Source organism: Lactuca virosa, chromosome 8, assembly GCF_052849685.1.
Source record: "Lactuca virosa cultivar CGN04683 chromosome 8, Lactuca_virosa_CGN04683_v6, whole genome shotgun sequence".
NCBI lineage: Eukaryota > Viridiplantae > Streptophyta > Magnoliopsida > Asterales > Asteraceae > Lactuca > Lactuca virosa.
The window spans coordinates 34,999,244-35,020,078 of NC_136433.1; the positions used below are offsets into that span (position 1 = coordinate 34,999,244).

The 20,835-nt window shown below is 32.8% G+C and overlaps 1 protein-coding gene and 1 pseudogene across 1 annotated transcript; one reads left to right on the forward strand and one right to left on the reverse strand.

Annotated features, from left to right (window-relative positions):
• Positions 1-293: 293 nt before the first annotated feature.
• LOC145130233 (uncharacterized) lies at positions 294-1,649 on the reverse strand. Its single transcript, XM_079065068.1, has 3 exons — positions 1,506-1,649; positions 743-1,406; positions 294-673 (listed from the first exon to the last, which is right to left on the reverse strand). The coding sequence occupies exons 1-3, from the start codon at positions 1,647-1,649 to the stop codon at positions 294-296; spliced, it is 1,188 nt and encodes a 395-aa protein (XP_078921194.1).
• Positions 1,650-11,837: 10,188 nt separating this feature from the next.
• On the forward strand, positions 11,838-12,443 carry LOC145130234 (pectinesterase inhibitor 11 pseudogene; annotated as a pseudogene).
• The last annotated feature ends 8,392 nt before the right edge of the window (positions 12,444-20,835 follow it).

Consider the following 20,835-nt stretch of genomic DNA (forward strand, 5'->3'; position numbering starts at 1 on the left):
AATATGCATGTTGGTTAAGTTAATTGTTTTTCTTTAGTTAAGTTTCTTGTTGTTGTACGTGTGTTTTGTGACTATTTAATAAATGTCCCTTACTTTTAATGTATGTTGTTTCCTCAATCGCAATTAAAAAAGAATTAACAAAACAGGTACATAAATAACTAATACATAATACGGCATAAAATGCAAACGGGGTACATGAATAAGTAATACATAATACGACATAAAATGCAAACGGGGTACATGAATAACTAATACATAATACGACATAAAATACAAACGGGGTACATGAATAACTACTTCATTGAGGGAGGTAACAGGACCACCGTTTCATTTGGTGTTTTCCAGAGCACATGTGATGGTATAGAATTCACCAACTCAGATCCATATGCAAGTCGATACAAGAAAACAGTGAACTTGTAATAAACCATTTCGTGAATGGCTTCAGACGTACGGGTTCTTAGACATGCTATAGCGTGGCCACATGGTATACCGCTTTTTTGCCATTTCCCACAACTACATACCCTTCGTTCAAGTTGAACTTTGCTGGTGGCAAAATTGTCATCGACTTCAAATGTATCCCCATACAAACGTCTTGCCATCCAATTATAAGACTTGTTGACACGTTTTTGAACCTTACTCTCAACATAAGGGGTCAACCCACCAGACAACCTCCCTGGAAAATTTGATAATTTTAGAAAACTAATAACACAAGAAAAAAACTAAATATAACAATCTCCCTTACCCGCCACTTCAGCCCGTTCACCATACTTTGATTGTATCGACGTATTGATTAACTCAATTATCGTTGTTATAGGAAACTCACGTGTGGATATAAATTGCAACATTTCAGGGACATCAATCGATTTAACATTGTAACGTACTTTTGGGAAAAATGCTCGTGTCCATTTTGAAATTGCTATATCGTCAAGCCAGTAAATTGGACTCCTAAGCAAGTTGTAGAAAGGTGGTTTCCTACATGCACTTTGCAACCTTTCTAGACACAAGTAAAAATCATGAACACTATATGCATTGCATGACTTCCAAAACAACGATTCGACTTCCGTATCGTTATGTCCGACAGACTCACGTATTTTTCGAGCTATATCTTTAGGACAATATCCATGATACGAATCCGGGTAGGCACTCTGAACACCAAAATCTATTTTATCACATAGGTTGCTTATGAAACCAACCTCTGTATCCTCACCTAAACACTCTTTTAACCTCATCATGAAACATTTCCATGATTCTTCACACTCTAAGGTTCCCAAACCAATTGCTAAGAGTAGGGGTTCATGATTTCCATCCAAATCCACTGCGAAGTACATTGTTGTCAGATAGCTCCCAAGAAGGGGTAAATAACCCACATATATCAACGGTATCATGCACCTAAGGAAGGTACGAATCTACATAAAAAAACAAACATAAATTAGTGATAAGTAAAGAGTACACGAGATACATTAGCAAGAAATCTTAATTAAGTCAATAAAACTATTATGTTATACCACGCAACCTAAAGCCACAAAACAGAATTGAAAGCGGTTGGTATCCGTTTTCTTGATGGCTGTGAAGGTATTAGGATTTGTTCTTTGTAGATTATGCAGGAATATTGGTAGCTGAGTAAAGCTTCTTTCGGTGTAAGTACTCATTTTCACAAGCAATGAAAGTGTATTATAATCATCACACAAATACAATTTTAATTATATACAAATTGGTGTTTCTCTACAGTTCATATTTCATAGTTCAACTTTTTAAATTCGTAGTCAAACCAGTTCATTTCATAGTCAAACATCACTGACCGACAAGACAAGACAATGTACTTGTATGCAGTTCATAGTTCAACTTTTTAAATTCGTAGTCAACCCAGTTCATTTCATAGTCAAACATCACTGACCGACAAGACAAGACAATGTACTTGTATGCAGTTCATAGTTCAACTTTTTAAATTCGTAGTCAAACCAGTTCATTTCATAGTCAAACATCACTGACCGACAAGACAAGACAATGTACTTGTATGCAGTTCATAGTTCAACTTTTTAAATTCGTAGTCAAACCAGTTCATTTCATAGTCAAAGATACTTGTTTGTAATAAAATTTCTTCTATAAATGGGTGTAATGTAACTCCATTAAATTTATATGTGAAATTAATTCATATTAGATAGACTAAAAAAGGCGAATGGCATACTGTAATTGCGGAGGTGAACGTATCATTAGGATTTCGGGTACAACTAAAAACCCAGGAAGATTATTTTACGCTTGCCCATATATGGTATCATGTTCTTAACCTCATTCATATTTACAATCTAATCATTATATAGCAACAATTCTTATTGTCAATGTTTAAATTTACAGGGACCAAAATGTGGGTTTATCAGTTGGGTTGATGAAGAGAAGGACCAATCATCTATCATAATAGCTAAAATAGCTAACAGTAACAAGCTCTTTCAATCAGAAAATAAGCAGTTAAAGATAGCCTTGGTTTGTAGTTAGGTGTTGTTTTTGGCAATTATTATTTACAAGTTGTAAGCTTTTTAGTATTGTTTTAATAGTTTTTAGTTTGTTACATCAATAAATTGATGTATTTGTTGTTATGTTTAGAGCATTGTACTTGTTACTTTAAAACAAATGGTGGTGTCGTTCTTATGTTGTAAGTATTTAAGTTATTACTAGGTCATTAAATCCAACATACAATTACATATACAAATATAAGATCCAACTACATAGGACAAAGACTCGACCCCCAATAAATTTTTGCCATCCGTTGGCGAAACTCTAAAGCTGCGTTCCTTGGGTCAATAAGTTCACGTATTGGTTGGCCTGAAACTAATTGTTCCATAAACATACAAACAAAAACACCGTAATCTCCGAAATGGCTACTTTGTTGGGGAACATTTGTTTCGAATATGAATTGCATATTCAATGGAATCCTTGGGATGTTCCTCCGGGCCCAATAGTTAATCTTGTCTACATAATCTGCCACCCGAGCCTTAAATTTGGTAAAGGTTCCATCAGAGTTGAATTTTTCATAAGCCACTCTACCGAGACTGTCATAAATATGGACTTCCATATTCGCCAATCGTAGTTCCCCAAATAACCAGTGATTAGGGGCTGAATGAATCGGTAATAGGACCTGTATAAGGATAAAAAAGAAATAAATTTTGTTTAGAAATAAGAATACCAAAACATAACGACAATAACGATAATATTTTCAAAAAATAAAATTTAGTTTACCGTATCGACATCCCACCAAGCAACCATGAAGTTGGGTATTTAGCAATACCAGCAATAAACGCCCTCCAATCCTTCCCTTCCTCCAGAGCATGGCAAACAAAAAAATTTGGCGGCATTATTGTATGTCGGTCGTTATCAAAACGTCTCTCCATCAGTATTCTATACCAAAGGGTGATATGCTGCACAAAATTATGATACTTTTGTTAATAACTAAAAAAGATAATACTTTAAAAAAAAAATTAAGTATTATTTTACCTCTGCCTCCAACCATCCGTCGTGTGTATGCCCAAACAAGGCGCTCCAAAATTCTCTATCTAACACCAAATTAAACAAACGATGCTGCATGTCATATGAATGAAATAAATAATTCTGGATCACAACCTCACCGCCTGCTACGTAAGGTTGCAGGCGCAACACGGAGAAGTCGTGAGCAACATCAAATGCTGGAGGAGGAACGGGGCTTGTTGATTTCATATCAACCTTCTTTTTTGCTCTTCTTTTTTGCTTCGGTGTTGTGTGCAGCTAAAAAATATTGAAATGTTTAGATCTCTATCTTTCAAATAATTCACATAAAAATAATTCTATTATTACGATATAAGTTTTTAAATTAAACGAATACCTCGGTGTACGGAGGGCACAAATACTTTGATGGATTTCGAGCCCTCGGTTTATCGGGTGTAACTTCTTTGCCATCAAAACCATAAGCATCAAAATAATTTACATTTCCCGTAATTTGTATTTCATCTTCCCCCGACACCTAAATTAATAAGCAAAAATCTCTAATTAAAACATGTTTCAATCTACTAAATAAAAATTAAAATAAATGTAAGTATAACACCCTCTTTAGCTTCATTATCATTTACATCAAACACATCATCATCAAATTTGTTCCTACTACAACCCGCATTCTCATTCCTCTCCTCCAACTCCTACATTAAATTTAACACATTATAGTTATTAACGAAAGACACATTAAAAATTAATTATTAAAATCGTAAATGTAATATCTATAATAACCTTGTCGTCTTCAATATCACCAAAAATATTTTCATTTGTATTATTTTTATTCATCACTTCATCTTCTACAACCTAAATTTGCAAATATAAAATATAAACACAAATATTAATATATGTTAATAAATTAAAAAAAAAAATGTAGCATGTAACTAACCCGTTCATCAAATTTTGTTTGGAATACTGCAGGCTCCTCAAAACTGATGTTATTCCATAGATCTTCATTATTCACTTCTTTAACAAACACCTCTGTAGGTTCTCGGTTCGTAAACACATGTTGCTCCAGTGCATGTAGCCGTTTCAACACCTCCTCTAGGTTGGGTTTTCCACTACGCCCACCTCTACCATGAGAGCGACCACTAGACGACATACTAGACGAAGATTCGTCTTGTCTCCTAAAATGGTCCCGTACTGGGGATGGAACTGATTTTCGTTCACCATATACATACTCTTGAAATGACATATAATAAAAAGATGTCATCTCATCACACTCGGTGACATTTTATTTCTTGGTGGTTGTCCCTCCTAAAAAATTGAACATATTAAAAATGCAGATAAATGTATAATAATGAATTTTTTTAATAATTAAAAAAATTTATAAACCTGTATCTTTGAAAAAATCTTGTTCACATCAACCCATTTCAATTTTTTTGTCCCACTCCATCGTTTCATCTGAGGCATGTCTCTATTTTTTCTCAATACAAATCCACAGGCACGAACAGCCGGAAGCATCTCATATATCCATATCTACAATTTTTACAATTATAGTAATAAAAGTTAAAATTAAAATAACTAACATAACAATAAAACCATTTAAATATAAGTAAATTTGTATACCCTAATTGGAGCCGTAAATCCTGAGACGGTGTATTTTAAAGTTTGACGACGCTCAGGAAGTGATAAATATTTATTTATCTTGTTCCATGTATCCTCAAGGTCATCATACGTAAAATCCCATAAATAGCTACCCCAAGCGAAACTAACAAAACAAAAGAAATTTAGTTATAATATAAATTAACATTAATAATATAAAACTTTCAAAGTAAACAAAAAATACCTGTTCCAAACATCCAAATTCTCAGCAAAAAAAAAAAAAAAAAACCAATCTTGTGGCACGCGAACATTTATTTCTTTTCCCAAAAAACTTTCACATAAAATGTAAATCAAACATACTCTAACTGCATCGGCATCGTCAACTTCTAAGAATGGTTGATTTAAAATAAAACTTTTCAGGTCACCGATTTTCACCGAACTATTTGTATGGTTCGGAAATAGCCGCTCACGCAATAAACATCTTTTTTTACTATTAACTATTTTTTCTGACACTTTTTTCCCGATGTTTTTTGGATACTCCGCAAATTTCAACCCGGTTATCAAACAAAACTCTTCCGGCCCATATATCATTTTCGTATCGCCTACTCTAAAATATAACCGTTTTATTCCATCTGGAGATAAAACAACGTCCGGCCGTATCTGATGAAGGAACATTTTGTGGAACAGCAATCCGTCCCCTTGTAAACGAGGGACGTCCAACAAGTAACCAAATACTGTATCTCTAAATATATCACGTCTCACACCATCTAACACTTCAAATACTTCCCATATGTTACACCCCGATCCCTTTAAGTTTACAATAGCTTTTACATCGAAATTATTATAATTATGCTGCAAAAAACATAATAACATATTAGAAAACTAAACAACTATTTCATTTTAAAATATATTATTATTGAATGCAATAATAACATAAACAATAATAACAATGCAAATACAAATATTTAATAAATAATTTATATATTTACGCTAAAAAACAATAACATACTATAACAATTTTTCAACTTAAACGACAACTATATAAACAATTTTCCAAGTTATACGACAAATATACAAACGATTTTTATCTTTCTAAGTATATCAAATAACTTTTTCTAACCATATAAACAAACAATTTTTCAACTAAAACGACAACTAAATTAACAATTTTTCAACTTATACGACAAATATACAAACAATTTTTAAGTTTCAAATTATATATAATAACATATTCTAACCAAACATATTGTAAACCACTACCCAAACATATTGTAAATATTATTCTAACAATTTATTTAACTAATAACTTAAAAAAAAATAAGCATATTCTAACCATTTTACTAAATGTACAACTACCCGATGCACACTCTACGCAGTCTCTACTTGTACATTCATACAACCACTAACAAAATAGCATTTCAACTTCAAGTTTAGTAATAACAAATATTAAAACTATCAAATACAAAAAAAATACCCTATCACAAACAATATAATTTCTTTTTTTTACACTAACTAATACAATAAATAATAAAATAATAAAGACATATACTAAATAAATGTTAATTAAAACATAAAAAGAGTTAAAATCTAACCATATTTTCAGGATTGTTGAAGTAATCGTCCATTTTCTTCAAGAAATCGTCAAAAGGAATCCCCGAGAGAGAGAGTTTTTCTATATTGAAGAGTGAAAAATGAGGGAAAAAAATCGTTTTATAGAAATCCGTAAGCAAAATCGCAGATGAACAGTGAATTTCGCAGATGGACTTTTCCATCTGCGAATGTACAAGTACCTAAAGCACAGTTGTGCTTTAGGTACTTGTACATTCGCAGATGGAATGTGCAAATCGTAGATGGATCATTCCCATCTGCGATTTTCATGGCCATTTTTGTAATTTCGATTTTTTTTGGCTATATTCCGCAAAGTCATTAGGATAATTGGCTACCGGAAGTACCTGAAACCAAAACTAAAAATCGTAAGTACGAAGCTTAGTGAGTTCCCCAACCTACCACATACCATACACATAACCACATACTGGGCCCCCGCCCGCTGCATCGGGACTTGTCCGACATCGGACTCGCTTCGGCATCGGGCCCCGCCCGGCATCAGGCGTCGTCTGGCATCAAGCCCCGCTCGGTATACAGATTTGTTTCTCTTAGGCCTCGCCTGTCTCCGGGCCCCACCCGCTATACATATACAATCACATAAACATATTAGCACATAAAGCAAACATACTCTACTGTATTCCTGTTCTAAGGCCTCGCCTAACTTGGGCCCCGCCCCTGTTCTGCTACTGATGAGTCATGGAACCCTGTCCATGCTCCTGCTGGTAGTGAGATACGAGCCCCCGCCCACACTCACCTTTCTCCTATCTCGGGCCCCGCCCATGCTCTGCTAATAATGAGATACGGAACCCCGTCCATACTCAGCTAGTGGTCAGATACGGGACCTCGCCCACACTTACCTCCCTACCAGGCACATACAAGTATCATACAGACAACAAGTATAATCTAACATATAAACATTCCTCGGGCTTGCCCCGACATCGGACCTTGATCCAGAATAACATAACATACATATAAACCTTCCTCTGGAACCACCCGGCATCAGACCTTGATCCGGAATAACATACTAGCATACAATGCCTAGGGTTACCCCCGGGTCTTCCTACTCTGCATAAACTAAATGGGCCGGCATTGTGGCTTTAGACCCATACACATAGTGAGGAGACTCACCTTGCACTGGTGAAGTCCCGCTGATACTCTTCCGGGTGCTATTCGGCAATTCTCCGAACTGCTACTCCTTTGGCTCCCCGAGCTATCAATAATCCTCCTTAGGGTAAAATGACCATTTTACCCCTAGTCCAATTTGGTCCATATCTAAGGCCCAAAACCATAATATAAAAAGGTCCAACACTAGGTAGGCTTTCCAAGCCCACTAATGTCCCAATTTGTTAAATTGGGCCCAATCCCTCTAATGGGCCTTACCCTAAGCCCAAACATATTCTTGGCCCAAATCATCTGACTTCAGATGGCTCACTAAGGCCCAAAGACCCAAAGTACGGCCGAATCCCAGGCCCAAAACACGTCAAGCCCATATCTGTTGAGTACGCGAGGCGTACTCCTCTGTACGCTAAGCGTATTGGTTGAATGGTGTGTACGCTGCGCGTACCTGCATGTACGCCCAACGTTCTTCTCCGTTAAATCACTTTTCCCATTAAGTGCTTAATACTCTAATCCAGAAGCTACAATCACAGATCCTAGTCCTTTTCAACGTCTTAATCCATAAAGTCGATTACTTGGTGGCTTGCAACCCACCAAATGAGCCCAAACTTGAAATGTGACATCAAACTTCCATGGAAAAGGATAGATCTCATGCATGAACCCATTAAGACATTCAAGATGGCAACTTTCTACCTTAGGGACTCATTTAGCACAGAGAGTGGCAACTCTAAGCATATGAGTCGGATTTGAACCTTAAAGCTCTATTCTTGGGACCAAAAATACTCCAAAACCATACAACACTAGATCTAAGCATACTTGAGGAAAGTTCAAGGCTTTATACCTCAAGGTGATCTATAAGGGAACCACAATCTCGGATCTACCGCTTCTCCTTTGATCTACCACCTTGCTATGCTCTTCACTTGCTTGGAAAATGGCTTCACAACACCAAAATGCTCTCTAATGGCCTCCAAAGCTCCAAGGACACGTAAGGGAGGTTTAGGGTTTCGTGGTGGCTGTCTAAGGATAAGAGGGAAGCTGATATCTAGGGTATTATGTTCTTTATATAGTGACATACCCTAAAAATTAGGGTTTAGGGACTCTGAGCGTACGTTGGGCGTACTTCTCGTACGCTGGGCGTACGCCTCTCCGCACCCGCGTCCATATGGCCTTATATGCTGGGCGTAACCCAGCTTACGCTGGGCGTACCTTCACGCCTACCACCGTGCATGCATGGTACTTAGTTGTCAAACATTTCCATTAGGGACCAATATTGTCAATAACTTCAAAGTGCTATAACTTCTTCGTTCTTAGTCCGTTTCCGACGAACTTTATATCCACGAAAAGGTGACGAGAAACCTTACGCTGCTAGCAACTCCTCATTGCCTACAACTTCACGATCAAGAACCCAAAATCCGCCTCTACTCGTCAAATTATCCCCTTGGACTCGACGAGTAGCCCTCTCAATTAGGGTTTTTCTTTCCTTTCTTGGTCTTTTGGATTCCGGGTGTTACACAGATAACGAATTGGATCAGATCGGTTGACAAAATCCAACCTTCAATAGATTATTAGATTGGATAGGTTCCATTAAAATCCACTGGATTTAAACCAGTGACTACCACTCATATCTTCTAACCTAATAAATGAAAGTGATTTTTGCCACATGCCATGTTCTCCATGTATTTGTCACATGTAATTTTCTTAGATAATATATATGGATTTATTTTTTATTTTCTACATGTCATTTTTTTTAGTTTTCTTAAATTAAAAATTACGGAGTTGAATATATAGTTTATATATGTAAGATATTTAATTATATTAAACTCTCATACTAATTGCTCAACAAACCTTTATTTCTTTCTTTTTTATTCTAATGATAATATGCATATGTTAGCCCATTTCACAACTAAACTCTATTAATAATTCGAAAATTACATAATGTTGAAGGAAAGGATTTCACAAGAATACAAGATCGTGATACAAATTTCAATATTCTTGGCATTGTAAAATATACGTAATGCTTACAACTTTTTATATTATTATTTAAAAAAAATTCGTGTAGTACATGAGTCTCACACCTAGTATTCAATATATAAGATGACATCATTTAGGCTTTGGGCTGGATTTGACTTTTCATAATCTTATAGTAAAAAACCGAACAAATTGTGAAGATTCGGGTTTTCAACAAAAAAAAAAACCAGCCTTGATATATTGTTTTTTAAGTTTTTCATTCATTTTGGGGATAATGACTTAAAAGGGTAATATATTTTTCGATTTGTACACATTTAGTCACTAAGTTTTTTCGTCTATATTTAGTCCTTCAACTTGTTAAAATGTACACATTTAGTCCTTATGACCGGCTACTCTAGGTTAGCCGGTAAATATGACTTAATATGGTAATATATTTCTCACTTTTTACACATTTAGTCCTTAATATTTTTGTACACATTTAGTCTTTAATATTATTTTTTTTGGTTGCAAAATAAGTCATTTTTGTTTTTGTATTCATTCGGTACTTATGAATGATTTCTTATATTACTCTGATTTTCGATAAATATATTTTGGAATAAACATTTTTTCTTAATAATGGATTTAGAATTAGGGAGTTTTGCCTTATTTAAAAATGAAAATTTTTGGTTGTGAAAATGAGACATTACACATAAACATAAACATCAACAGCACCACACACTTCGTAAATGATTGTCTCACATAAGATGTCGTGAGAAAAACTTAAAGAAAACATTAATAAGTACTAAATGTGTACAAAAACAAAATGACTTATTTTGAAACAAAAAATATTAAGGACTAAATATGTACAAAAATATTAAGGACTAAATGTGTACAAAATGAGAAATATATTACCCTATTAAGTCATTTTTCCCGGCTAACCTGGAGTAATCGGTCATAAGTACTGAATGTGTACAGTTTAACAAATTGAAAGGGTAATGTGGACGAAAAAAAAACTCAGTGATCAAATGTGTACAAATCGAAAAATATATTACAATTCTAAGTCATTATCCCTTATTTTGAAGTTATTAAAATACAATATTTATAAATGATTATTTGCTAGGAGTGTTCGTTTGGATGGATTGGTTTGATCCGATCCAATCAAGTGAATCCAAATTGATTTCGGTTTTCAAAACATGGATACGAATAGTCCAAACTAAATTCAAATCCGTTCCGATCTGATCCAATTACAATTCGGTTGGATCGGTTTTTATAATTCGGTTTTCAAAAACCGAAATATTTTAAAACGACATATAATTATAATATTATCCAATTTTACACAAGAAGCGAAAAAAAATTATTTAATTGTGATTTGAAATTTATAAACAACTATTAAGAAGATATATTATAGTTATATATTTTATAGATAGAAAACTTTTGAGAGATAATACATGTTGATATTTTTTTATCGGGTGAAATGTTTTGAACCTATTTGAAAAATAAATTACAAAATTAATAGATAACTATAGATATATATTATAAATAAATAAATAATAAACGTTTGTTCGGTTTTTTTTTGGAGTATTTGGTTCTTATTTTATAAACCAAAACCAATCTGAAATCCAAAATAATAATTCGGTTTTGTTGAAAACCAATCCAAAAATCCGAATATCCGAACCAAATAGTCAAATCCAAATTGTCCAATTGGACAATTCGGTTTTATCCAAATAGTGAACAACCCTATTATTTGCAATGAGAATGTTAAAATTTAAAATTAAGAGAATGTTAAAATTTAAAATTAAATTAACTGCATGGAAAGTACTTCAAATTAATATGTTGACTTTTTACTCATTGATACATTTTTTTATTCTATAGTTTTCTTATGTTATAAATACATTTAATAGATATATAATTTAATAAAAAAAAGTTATATTAAATATTTAATGATAATAAGTTTTTTATGTGAAGACAGATAGATAGTATTAAAATGTTTTTATCTAATTAATCTTGAAAAATATATTTATTCAAATCCCCTGGGAAAACTCCCTATAAATTTAGCAACAAATCTCTAAGAATTCAATATCATCAATTCATCATCACCCGAACAACCAGCAATGGAACACGCCAACTTCTTCTCGCTTTTCTTTCTTACTTTCATAGCCACGGCAATGGCAATGTCAATGGCTGCGAATCCACAGTCATCCACCACCAGTACCACCACCCAAGCCTACACCAATTTTGTCAAAACCTCATGCAACGCCACCATTTACCCATCCGTCTGCTTGACCTCCCTCCTCCCTTATGCCAACTCCGTCAAATCAAACCCCATTAGACTGGTGAAACAAGCCCTCTCCGCCACCGTCAAATCCGCATCTGCCACCCGCTCCGCCGTCTCCAAATTAGCCAAGAGCAAGAATATCAGCAAGGGCGACGCCGCCATCCTCAAAGACTGCATCGAAGAGCTCAAGGACTCCATTGATGAAATTACCAACTCCCTGAAAGAAGTTTCTAGCCTTGGTTCCTCTGTTAACAAGAGATTCGCGATTTCCAATGCAAAGACCTGGACCAGTGCCGCCATCACCGATGTGTACACCTGCATTGATGAATTTTCCGACCAAAAAGTCAGTCCAGCGGTGAAGAAGAAGATCAGGAGCAGTATTGTGAGTATTGCAAGGCGGAGTAGCAATGCTTTGTATCTTATCAATCATCTCAACATTTGAATTTAAAATCTTACAATCGTTACGTTTTCTCGTTGTCAGAAATGTTTGTTTAGTATAATTATTATTATTATCTCATTAATAAACTATTAAGAATTGCTAAAATATTTTGTGATATTAAAGTAATTACACACTGTGATAATTTGTTTATTCTTATTTATGAGACATTGCATAATTTTAAAAAAAACTTTTTATGAAGCTATGTACCAAAGTCAATGTATTGTTGTATGTAGATAGGGGTGTTCAAAAATATCCGTATCCGAAATTCCGAATCCGAATTATCCGAAAAATCGAATATCCGAAATTTCGGATATCCGATTTTTCGGAATCGGAATTGGATAGTGTTTTTCAGATTTTTCGGATAATTCGGATATCCGATATCCGAAAATTTTGATTTTAGTTTATACATTATATGTTATTTTAATCACATATGTCTTATAATATGAATGTTAGTAACTAAAACATATTCATAATACCCTTAATTAGATACATATATTACTTCATATGCCTTTCTATTTTAAAAATATGTTTTTCTAATATAAAATTTTCAAATTTGAACAAAATTACAAATTTTCGGATATTCGTTTTGGTATCCGAAATTTCGGATACCGAATCGTATACCAAAAATCAACTATCCGAAATTTCGGATATCCGGTTATGAACACCCCTATATGTAGATGTATAATGGCATATTAGAGTAATTACACACTGTGATAATTTGTTTATTCTTATTTATGAGACATTGCATAATTTAAAAAAAAAATTATGAAGCTATGTACCAAAGTCAATGTATTGTTGTATGTAGATGTATAATGGCATATTAGACGTTTCCGTGCAAAGCGGCAACGATAAATAATTCTTTTGATAAATAGTTTCTTACACAGAAATAGTTGTTAGATATTATTATTAGTTAGTATGTAATAAAAAAATTACCATTTTAAAAAAATATATTTATATTGTTTGTTTATACTACTGATGTAAATTAATTTATATTGTATGTACCAAAGTCAATGTATTGTTGCAAAAATATTTTGTGATATTAAAGTAATTACACACAGTGTGATAATTTGTTTATTCTTATTTATGAGACATTGCATAATTTAAAAAAAAAACTTTTTATGAAGCTATGTACCAAAGTCAATGTATTGTTGTATGTAGATGTATAATGGCATATTAGACGTTTCCGTGCAAAGCGGCAACGATAAATAATTCTTTTGATAAATAGTTTCTTACACAGAAATAGTTGTTAGATATTATTATTAGTTAGTATGTAATAAAAAAAATTATCACTTTTGAAAAATATATTTATATTGTTTGTTTATACTACTGATGTAAATTAATTTATATCGGTGGCTAGTTTAAAAAAATATAAATAAATTTATACACATAAATTTAATAGTTTAAAATTTTATTTTGCTCCAAATTTAATTTCTTAATAATCTTCCATAATTTAAGTATTCAAACTTTTGGCAAGTATTAATGATTATTTATGCATAATTGATTTGTATAAAAAATTTTGTAACTTATATATCTTAAAATTCAAGATATGACTAATATGCTTTATAATATAATATACATATATCGTGATGATGCAATATTTTTTTTATTTATTTATATGTAATTATCCCATTATTCTATTATAGCAATATATACCAATAGAGATAGCCATAAACTGATGAATCACCTTATTTTGAATTACTCAAAGTGAAATTTCTAAAAAAATCAAGGGTTATCAACCAAAGTATATTATAATGAGATTGCCAATAAAAAATGTGATCAAGTTTTTTGTGTTTTATATAATGTTTATTTTTTTTTTCTTATTATTAATTTGTATCAAAAAATTTTCAAAAAAACCTTCTCTATTCATATTTGAAATTGTTGTTTTGAAGTCTCTAATATCATTTTTTCAATCGAATGTTACATTTTAAATCATATTTTACCTATCTACTTCTCATTAACTACGTTTCTTTACAATTTTGTTAGGTTTGAGTAAAATACAAAACATTTGCTTGAAAATTTAAAAAAAATTCATCTGATTTTGGACTTGTTTTGAAATCTACTCTAATAAATAAAAATATTTTTTTTGTTACATGTCACACTTTCATTCATTTTGTCACATGTTATTTTGTGATTATTTTAAATTAAATTTTGTCCATATGTCATTTTATGGTTTTTTTTCCCATTTTATTAAATTGGACAGAATATTTAAATGTAATAACTGTAATATATATTATAATAAATGGATTTTAATTTTACTTTCATTATAAATTCAAATTTCTTAAACATTTAGAGTTTCATATTTATTTATTTATTTTTAATAAATCTGTGTAGTACATATGTATCACAACTATTTATGGATTATGTTTTTTCCATTTTCGTCCGAATGTAATCCAGAAAGTTCTGGAATCCAGAATAACCTTGAATATATATATTTTTTTCATCAAAATAAGTAGTATTTAATGTGACATAAAAAGGTTGGTCATTTTTATTACCAACATTGTTACTAATGGTTAGTTTAGTTAAAATCCCAAAAATAAAATGTGTTTATGATTTTGATTTCGTTTTTATAATGCCATAACAAGTCAAACCAGTTTTTATACATCTAGATGTCATGCAAGCATAACAACTAGTTTTATATGTATGGAAGGTCACACTAATAATTGAAATCAAAATCAAGTGTTTATGGTCTAATTTGTGCTAATAAAAACTTTCTTTCACGACCAAATGGGTATATTTAAATCGGTTGTATCACATCATTTGATTGAATAAATTGCATTCTTATAGGTTTAATATGGCATCAGTAACTTATTACATTGCATGCGTCGACGGAGGATTGAAGATTTTCTTGCACGATATTTGAGGTGAAAAATGAAACTGAGATGCATGGCCCCTCCAAACTCTGGCTTGATTGTAGGAAGTTTTCCGACCATAGATATGCTAATGGAGGGAGATGGTTACAGGGAAGTTAAGGAAAGGTTGAGCAGCGTGGAGAGGAGGCCGTGGGAGATTCCAAAGATTGATCAGGAGAAAATCGTAAATAGAGACTTTAAAGAGTTAAGATTGAAGGTTGCATAGATCAGACGGTTGTTTGATTGTCCTCCATCCATAGATATAATGTATATGTGTTGATATTGTTGTAATGAGAGAAAGTGTTTCCAAAATTTCATATCTTGTTATTCAAAACATCTTGAATTCAGTTATATACAAGAGGAAAAAAGAAGTAACTAAAATAACTAACTAGTGATGTAACATTAATAAACTACACCTGATGCTAACAAACTACAACAAACTGAAATAATTATAAAATTATAATTTAGCTAACACCCCCTTCAAGCTGGAGGGCATTAAAAAGCACCAAGCTTGGAAACTGCATTTGTAAGTCTTGATCCATGAAGATGTTGGCTTTTTTATTAATAATAGATACATGTGAGAGATTAATAACACCATCTTGTACTTGTTCTCGCACAAAATGACAATCTAGTTCTATGTGCTTCTTCATCTCATGGAAAACATGATTAGAAGCAATATAAATGGATTCCATATTGTCACGTTTCAATGGAACAAGAGTAATATTAGGCACATTCAGCTCTCCAAACAGTCTACTCAACCATGCTAACTCAATACAAACCCTTCTCATTGATCGATATTCAACTTCTACAGAACAAAGAGAGACAAACACTTCCTTCTTTGACTTCCATGAGATAGGAGTTCCACCAAAAGTGATATAATATGCATGCCTCAAGTTTAAATTGTGGACAAGATGCCAAATCTGAATCACAATATGCATGCCTCAAGTTTAAATTGTGATGTATTATTCAAATGTAAAGGTTGATGAGTAGTTCCTTTTAGATATTGTAAAACATGTAATGATGCCTTGTAATGAGCCTGAGATGGAGTCTTGTTGAATTGACTTAAGTATTGAACTGAGAATGAAAGATCAAGCATAGTGTGAAGTAGAAAATTAAGCTTGCCAATGAGTTTTCTATACACTGTTGCATCAGGTAAAGGATCCTCCATGTCTGGAAGAAGTTTTAGTTGAAAAGGAAAAGGAGCGGTTATAATTGATGATGAATTATGAACATCATAAGATTGTAACAATTCTTTGATGTATTTACTTTGAAGAACTACCATTCCTCCTGGAATCCTATTAAACACAATACCTATAAAGAAATGAAGTAATCCCAAGTCTTTGATTTGAAATTTATCATGTAAAAAATTCTTCAAGTTGGTAACTTCATCAACATTATTTCCAGTGACTAACACATCATCCACATAGATGGCTATAATGGTTATGAAGGTGCTAGTCTTCTTTTAGAAATAAGGAATGGTTATTAGGTGAATGAGTGTATCCTTGATGATGTAAATCAATGGATAACTTGGAGTATCATTGTCTGGAGGCTTTTTTTTAATCTATAAAGAGACTTGTTGAGCTTACAAACAAAGCTTGAGATGATGTAGGATGACATGGTGGAAATCTCATGTACATCTTCAAGTAATTCTGCATGCAAGAATGTGTTATTGACATCGAATTGATGTATATCCCAGTGATTTTTAACTGCAATTGCAATAATACTTTGAATGGTAGTAAATTTAACTATTGGTGAGAATGTTTTATGGTAGTCAATACCTCAGAGTAAATCCCTTGGCCACAATACATGCTTTATATTGTTCTATTGAATCATCAACTTTATATTTTACTTTATATATCCAACGACATGCAATAGTTCTTTTTTCCTTTTGATAACTTTACAAGATCCCACATGTGATTTACATTTAAATCTTTCAATTCATGTTCATTGGCAAGATCCCACTCTAGAATTCATTTGACCTGATAATAGAATACAGGTTCAATAGTAGAGTGAACCACATTAAAGATTGAAGACGCTTAAGCATATAAACTATCCCAAGATTGATCTATAAACACTTTACTAATACACAAGTTAATTTTAATATGACTACATAAACGAGGAACCTCTATTTTTTTAACATTGTTTCACTGATATCCTTGTAAACGAGTGGATGGAACATGATCACATGTATATCTTCTCAAAGGCACCGGAGGTTGAGAAGATGAAGGTATTGAAGAAGTGTTTTGATAGTTAGGGTATTATTGTCATTATGTTGTAAAGAAACTTCTGAGATAGTATATCTATCTAGTGAATTCAACAATTCTGGTATATATTAAAAAAAAGGGAGGGGGGGGGGGAACGATATCATAATCAGATTTTCATCTCAAAAAGGGGAATATGGCGAAATTGGTAGACGATGTGGACTTAACTGGATTAAGCCTTAGTATGGAAACTTACTAAGTGATAACTTTCAAATTCAGATAAAACCATGGAATTAATAAAAATTGGCAATCCTGATCCAAATCACGTTTTCCAAAAAACAAACAAAGCTTCAGAAAGTGGAAATAAAAAAGGATATGTGCAAAGACTCGATGGAAGCTATTCTAACGACAGTTTAGCTTTAACCATGTGAATAGTCCCACATTATTGGTTGATAGAGAATCAAAGTGGATTTTCCAATAAGTTACGAAATGCTATAGCCTTTCCTTTCCGAAGGATTTTTCTTACTATATCGGATGTTTCAACATTATAAACTATATTATTACTCTTGCTCCCGTTAGGATAAATATGGCCCCTTTCCCCTATTTTCTCTTATGTATATAGGATATTTTAAGAAGTGAATGTATTTCCTAGTAGCAGGGTCCGGGGAAAAAATATGAAACGTGATTTCTCTATATTTCTGACGCATATGACAAGAATATATTTTTGTTTGGGGAGATAGCTCTGAAAAGACAGATTTCCCATCTTTTCTTTTATCTCGGGGAAATACGATCGGGAGGGGCTAATTCTTAGCTCCTGAATATTTAGACAATAAAAAGAAAAAAAAGGAAAAATTGAGATAGTTATGAATTCCATTGAGTTTCCCTTATTTGATCGAACATGCCAAAATTCAATTATTTCAACTACACAAAATGGTCTTTCAAATTGGTCCAGACTCTCTAGTTTATGGGCGCTTCTTTATGGTATCGGTTGTTTCTTCATTGAATTTCAGTGACAATAGTCTTTCTGTTTTTGTGAAAAAGAATTTGCATCCATAAAATATTCAAATTTAAATATTTAACAATGATATTTTTTGTCGTTCGATCTATTTAGCTTATTTGCTTTAAATCATTGACAATTCTATTCGAAAAGAAACAGTGATCCTTATTTCTTATGATAATCAAATGTTGGCTTTACCGTAAAAGTAAAACTTAACTCAAATAATGATTTCGAAGTAGGAAATTTTTTCAATTATCAAGATTTGTAATGATTCATTATGGGTTGAATCTTTGATAAGTTGGAAATGATGGGTTTTTATAGGTAACAAAAATTTCATGTGGCGGAAAAACTTAACAATTAAGTTCACATGCAACATATAATGATCTATGTTTTCTCTACTGAACATATAACTAAGAACATCAAAATAAGAACCCTAGAAACCCTAAGTAATTTTCAAAATTGCTAAAGAAAAGGTTTAGGGTTACATACCTTTTAGTTATTATAGTAAAGAACTAGAATTCTCCTTTGTTGATCTCTTTGAAGCAAGCACCACAAGTGTCGTGCTTATAATGGAATCACACCCAATGAACTCAAAAGAGTAGAATAAAAAATAACTAAGAGGGGACAAACTATAGGAGAGTTCGTCTACAAGGAGGGAGAAAGAAGTAGCGAAAAATCAAGCCAAGAATGAGCTAGGAGGAAGGAATCCCTAAGACTCTATTTATAGCCTTGGATACCTCCTGGGGTTTTATCCTCAAGCCCATGTGGGATAGGATAGCCCTATGAACGAAATTTCCTTTATCCAAAGGGAATTTTTGTCCACCACTCTTCTTCCTAGGGTTCTGGAATATTCCTGATTAACCAACTATTGATTAATTGATATCCAACCCTTCTATTAATCAAACTGTTAATTAATTCCCAAATTGTTTTTCCAATTAGTTTTTAATTAATTATTAAACCATAATAATTAATAAACTAATTTATCCTTTATTAGTTCCACTTATTTTGAGTCTTGAGTGCAACCCAAAAGGACTGTGCTACTATCAATTCAAGTATATACCAATTTTAGTTATAGGCTTAGACACCTAATCCAACACTCTCTTACTTGGATAAGTCTAATAACTATAATTGCCAGTATAGCTTCTGAATCGATCAACAAATTGTAGCTTCCAAAAGCCGATGCAAAAATCTCACCCAGTCAGTTACGTGTCCTAAGATAAGTGATCAAATATTCATTCGTTCTTCAAGAAATTGTAAGGACACGAGACATGAATTAGAATCAATCTCATTGTCCAAGACTTTGTTTCCCGATTTCTGATTTGTAATGACACAAAACTTCTAATTGAACACATAAATTTAGTCTTGGTCGGCCCCGATGCTATAAGTCAACACCAAATCATCGAGGGGCTCAAAGATATCGCTTTTTCCGTTAGGGCAAAAGGAACGAATAAACGTTGACTTATATGCTTGCACTATTTACTCATCAAATCATGCATGACTATACGTTTTATAACATCAAGTTATTGACGCGTTTACGCATTACCAATGCACAACCAACTTGTAAATTACAACTCATATATCTCCGTTTTAAGAATATAAGATATTATCATCTCAAAATTACTTGTGATATAATCCATAAATTAATTCTCTCAGTGTGAGTTTATCTAATACTTAAATCTCCATTTCTAAGTACTCATGAACATTGCAACAATACTATTGCTATGTCGAAAGCCTTCAGACAATCTACAATCAAATTCATGACAGTCTTAATTCACTACTTACTTTCAAAAGTACGAACGACTGTGGAGTTTGAATAATTGCATTATTCGAGAAGTAAAACATGCAAAGTGAAACACAATAATAAACTAATTAATTATGGTCTCAAGCTATTGAATATAAATATTCTTTATTACTTAATCACCATAAGAATTACGAATTTATTCATTGTATAATGTTTCAAGCAATCAACTTACCACTTGAATTAAATAACATCAGTCATGCCATGTTATGAACATGCATACTATGCCTCTCTATGGTCCTTCTTTTGTGAACAGATCAACTAGACATTATTCCAATGATAATCATTTCACAATTCCAAATTCTTATCACTATCTAAAATGTATTGGAATTCCAACCTTACATGCCTCTCTATGGCCCCGCCCACATACAAATCATATATACATAACCAGATACTAGCATACAGAATAACAATCGGGCCCCACCCAGTAAGCATACAAGCACATACACATGCAAGAGTCACGCGTACATCTAGCACCCTACATAGCAAACCATGGGCCATCATTGGTGTCGTCGACCCACTGAACATAGTGAGGAAACTCACCTCAATC

What these genes read in the sequence shown, in the direction of transcription:
- LOC145130233 (XM_079065068.1), bottom strand. Translation starts at nt 1,649, where the DNA reads ATGAGTACTTACACCGAAAGAAGCTTTACTCAGCTACCAATATTCCTG. An exon ending in TTGTGGCTTTAGGTTGCGTG is followed by an intron (nt 1,407 to 1,505) that starts GTATAACATAAT and finishes TTTTTTATGTAG; the next exon opens with ATTCGTACCTTCCTTAGGTG. An exon ending in TGAACGGGCTGAAGTGGCGG is followed by an intron (nt 674 to 742) that starts GTAAGGGAGATT and finishes CAAATTTTCCAG; the next exon opens with GGAGGTTGTCTGGTGGGTTG.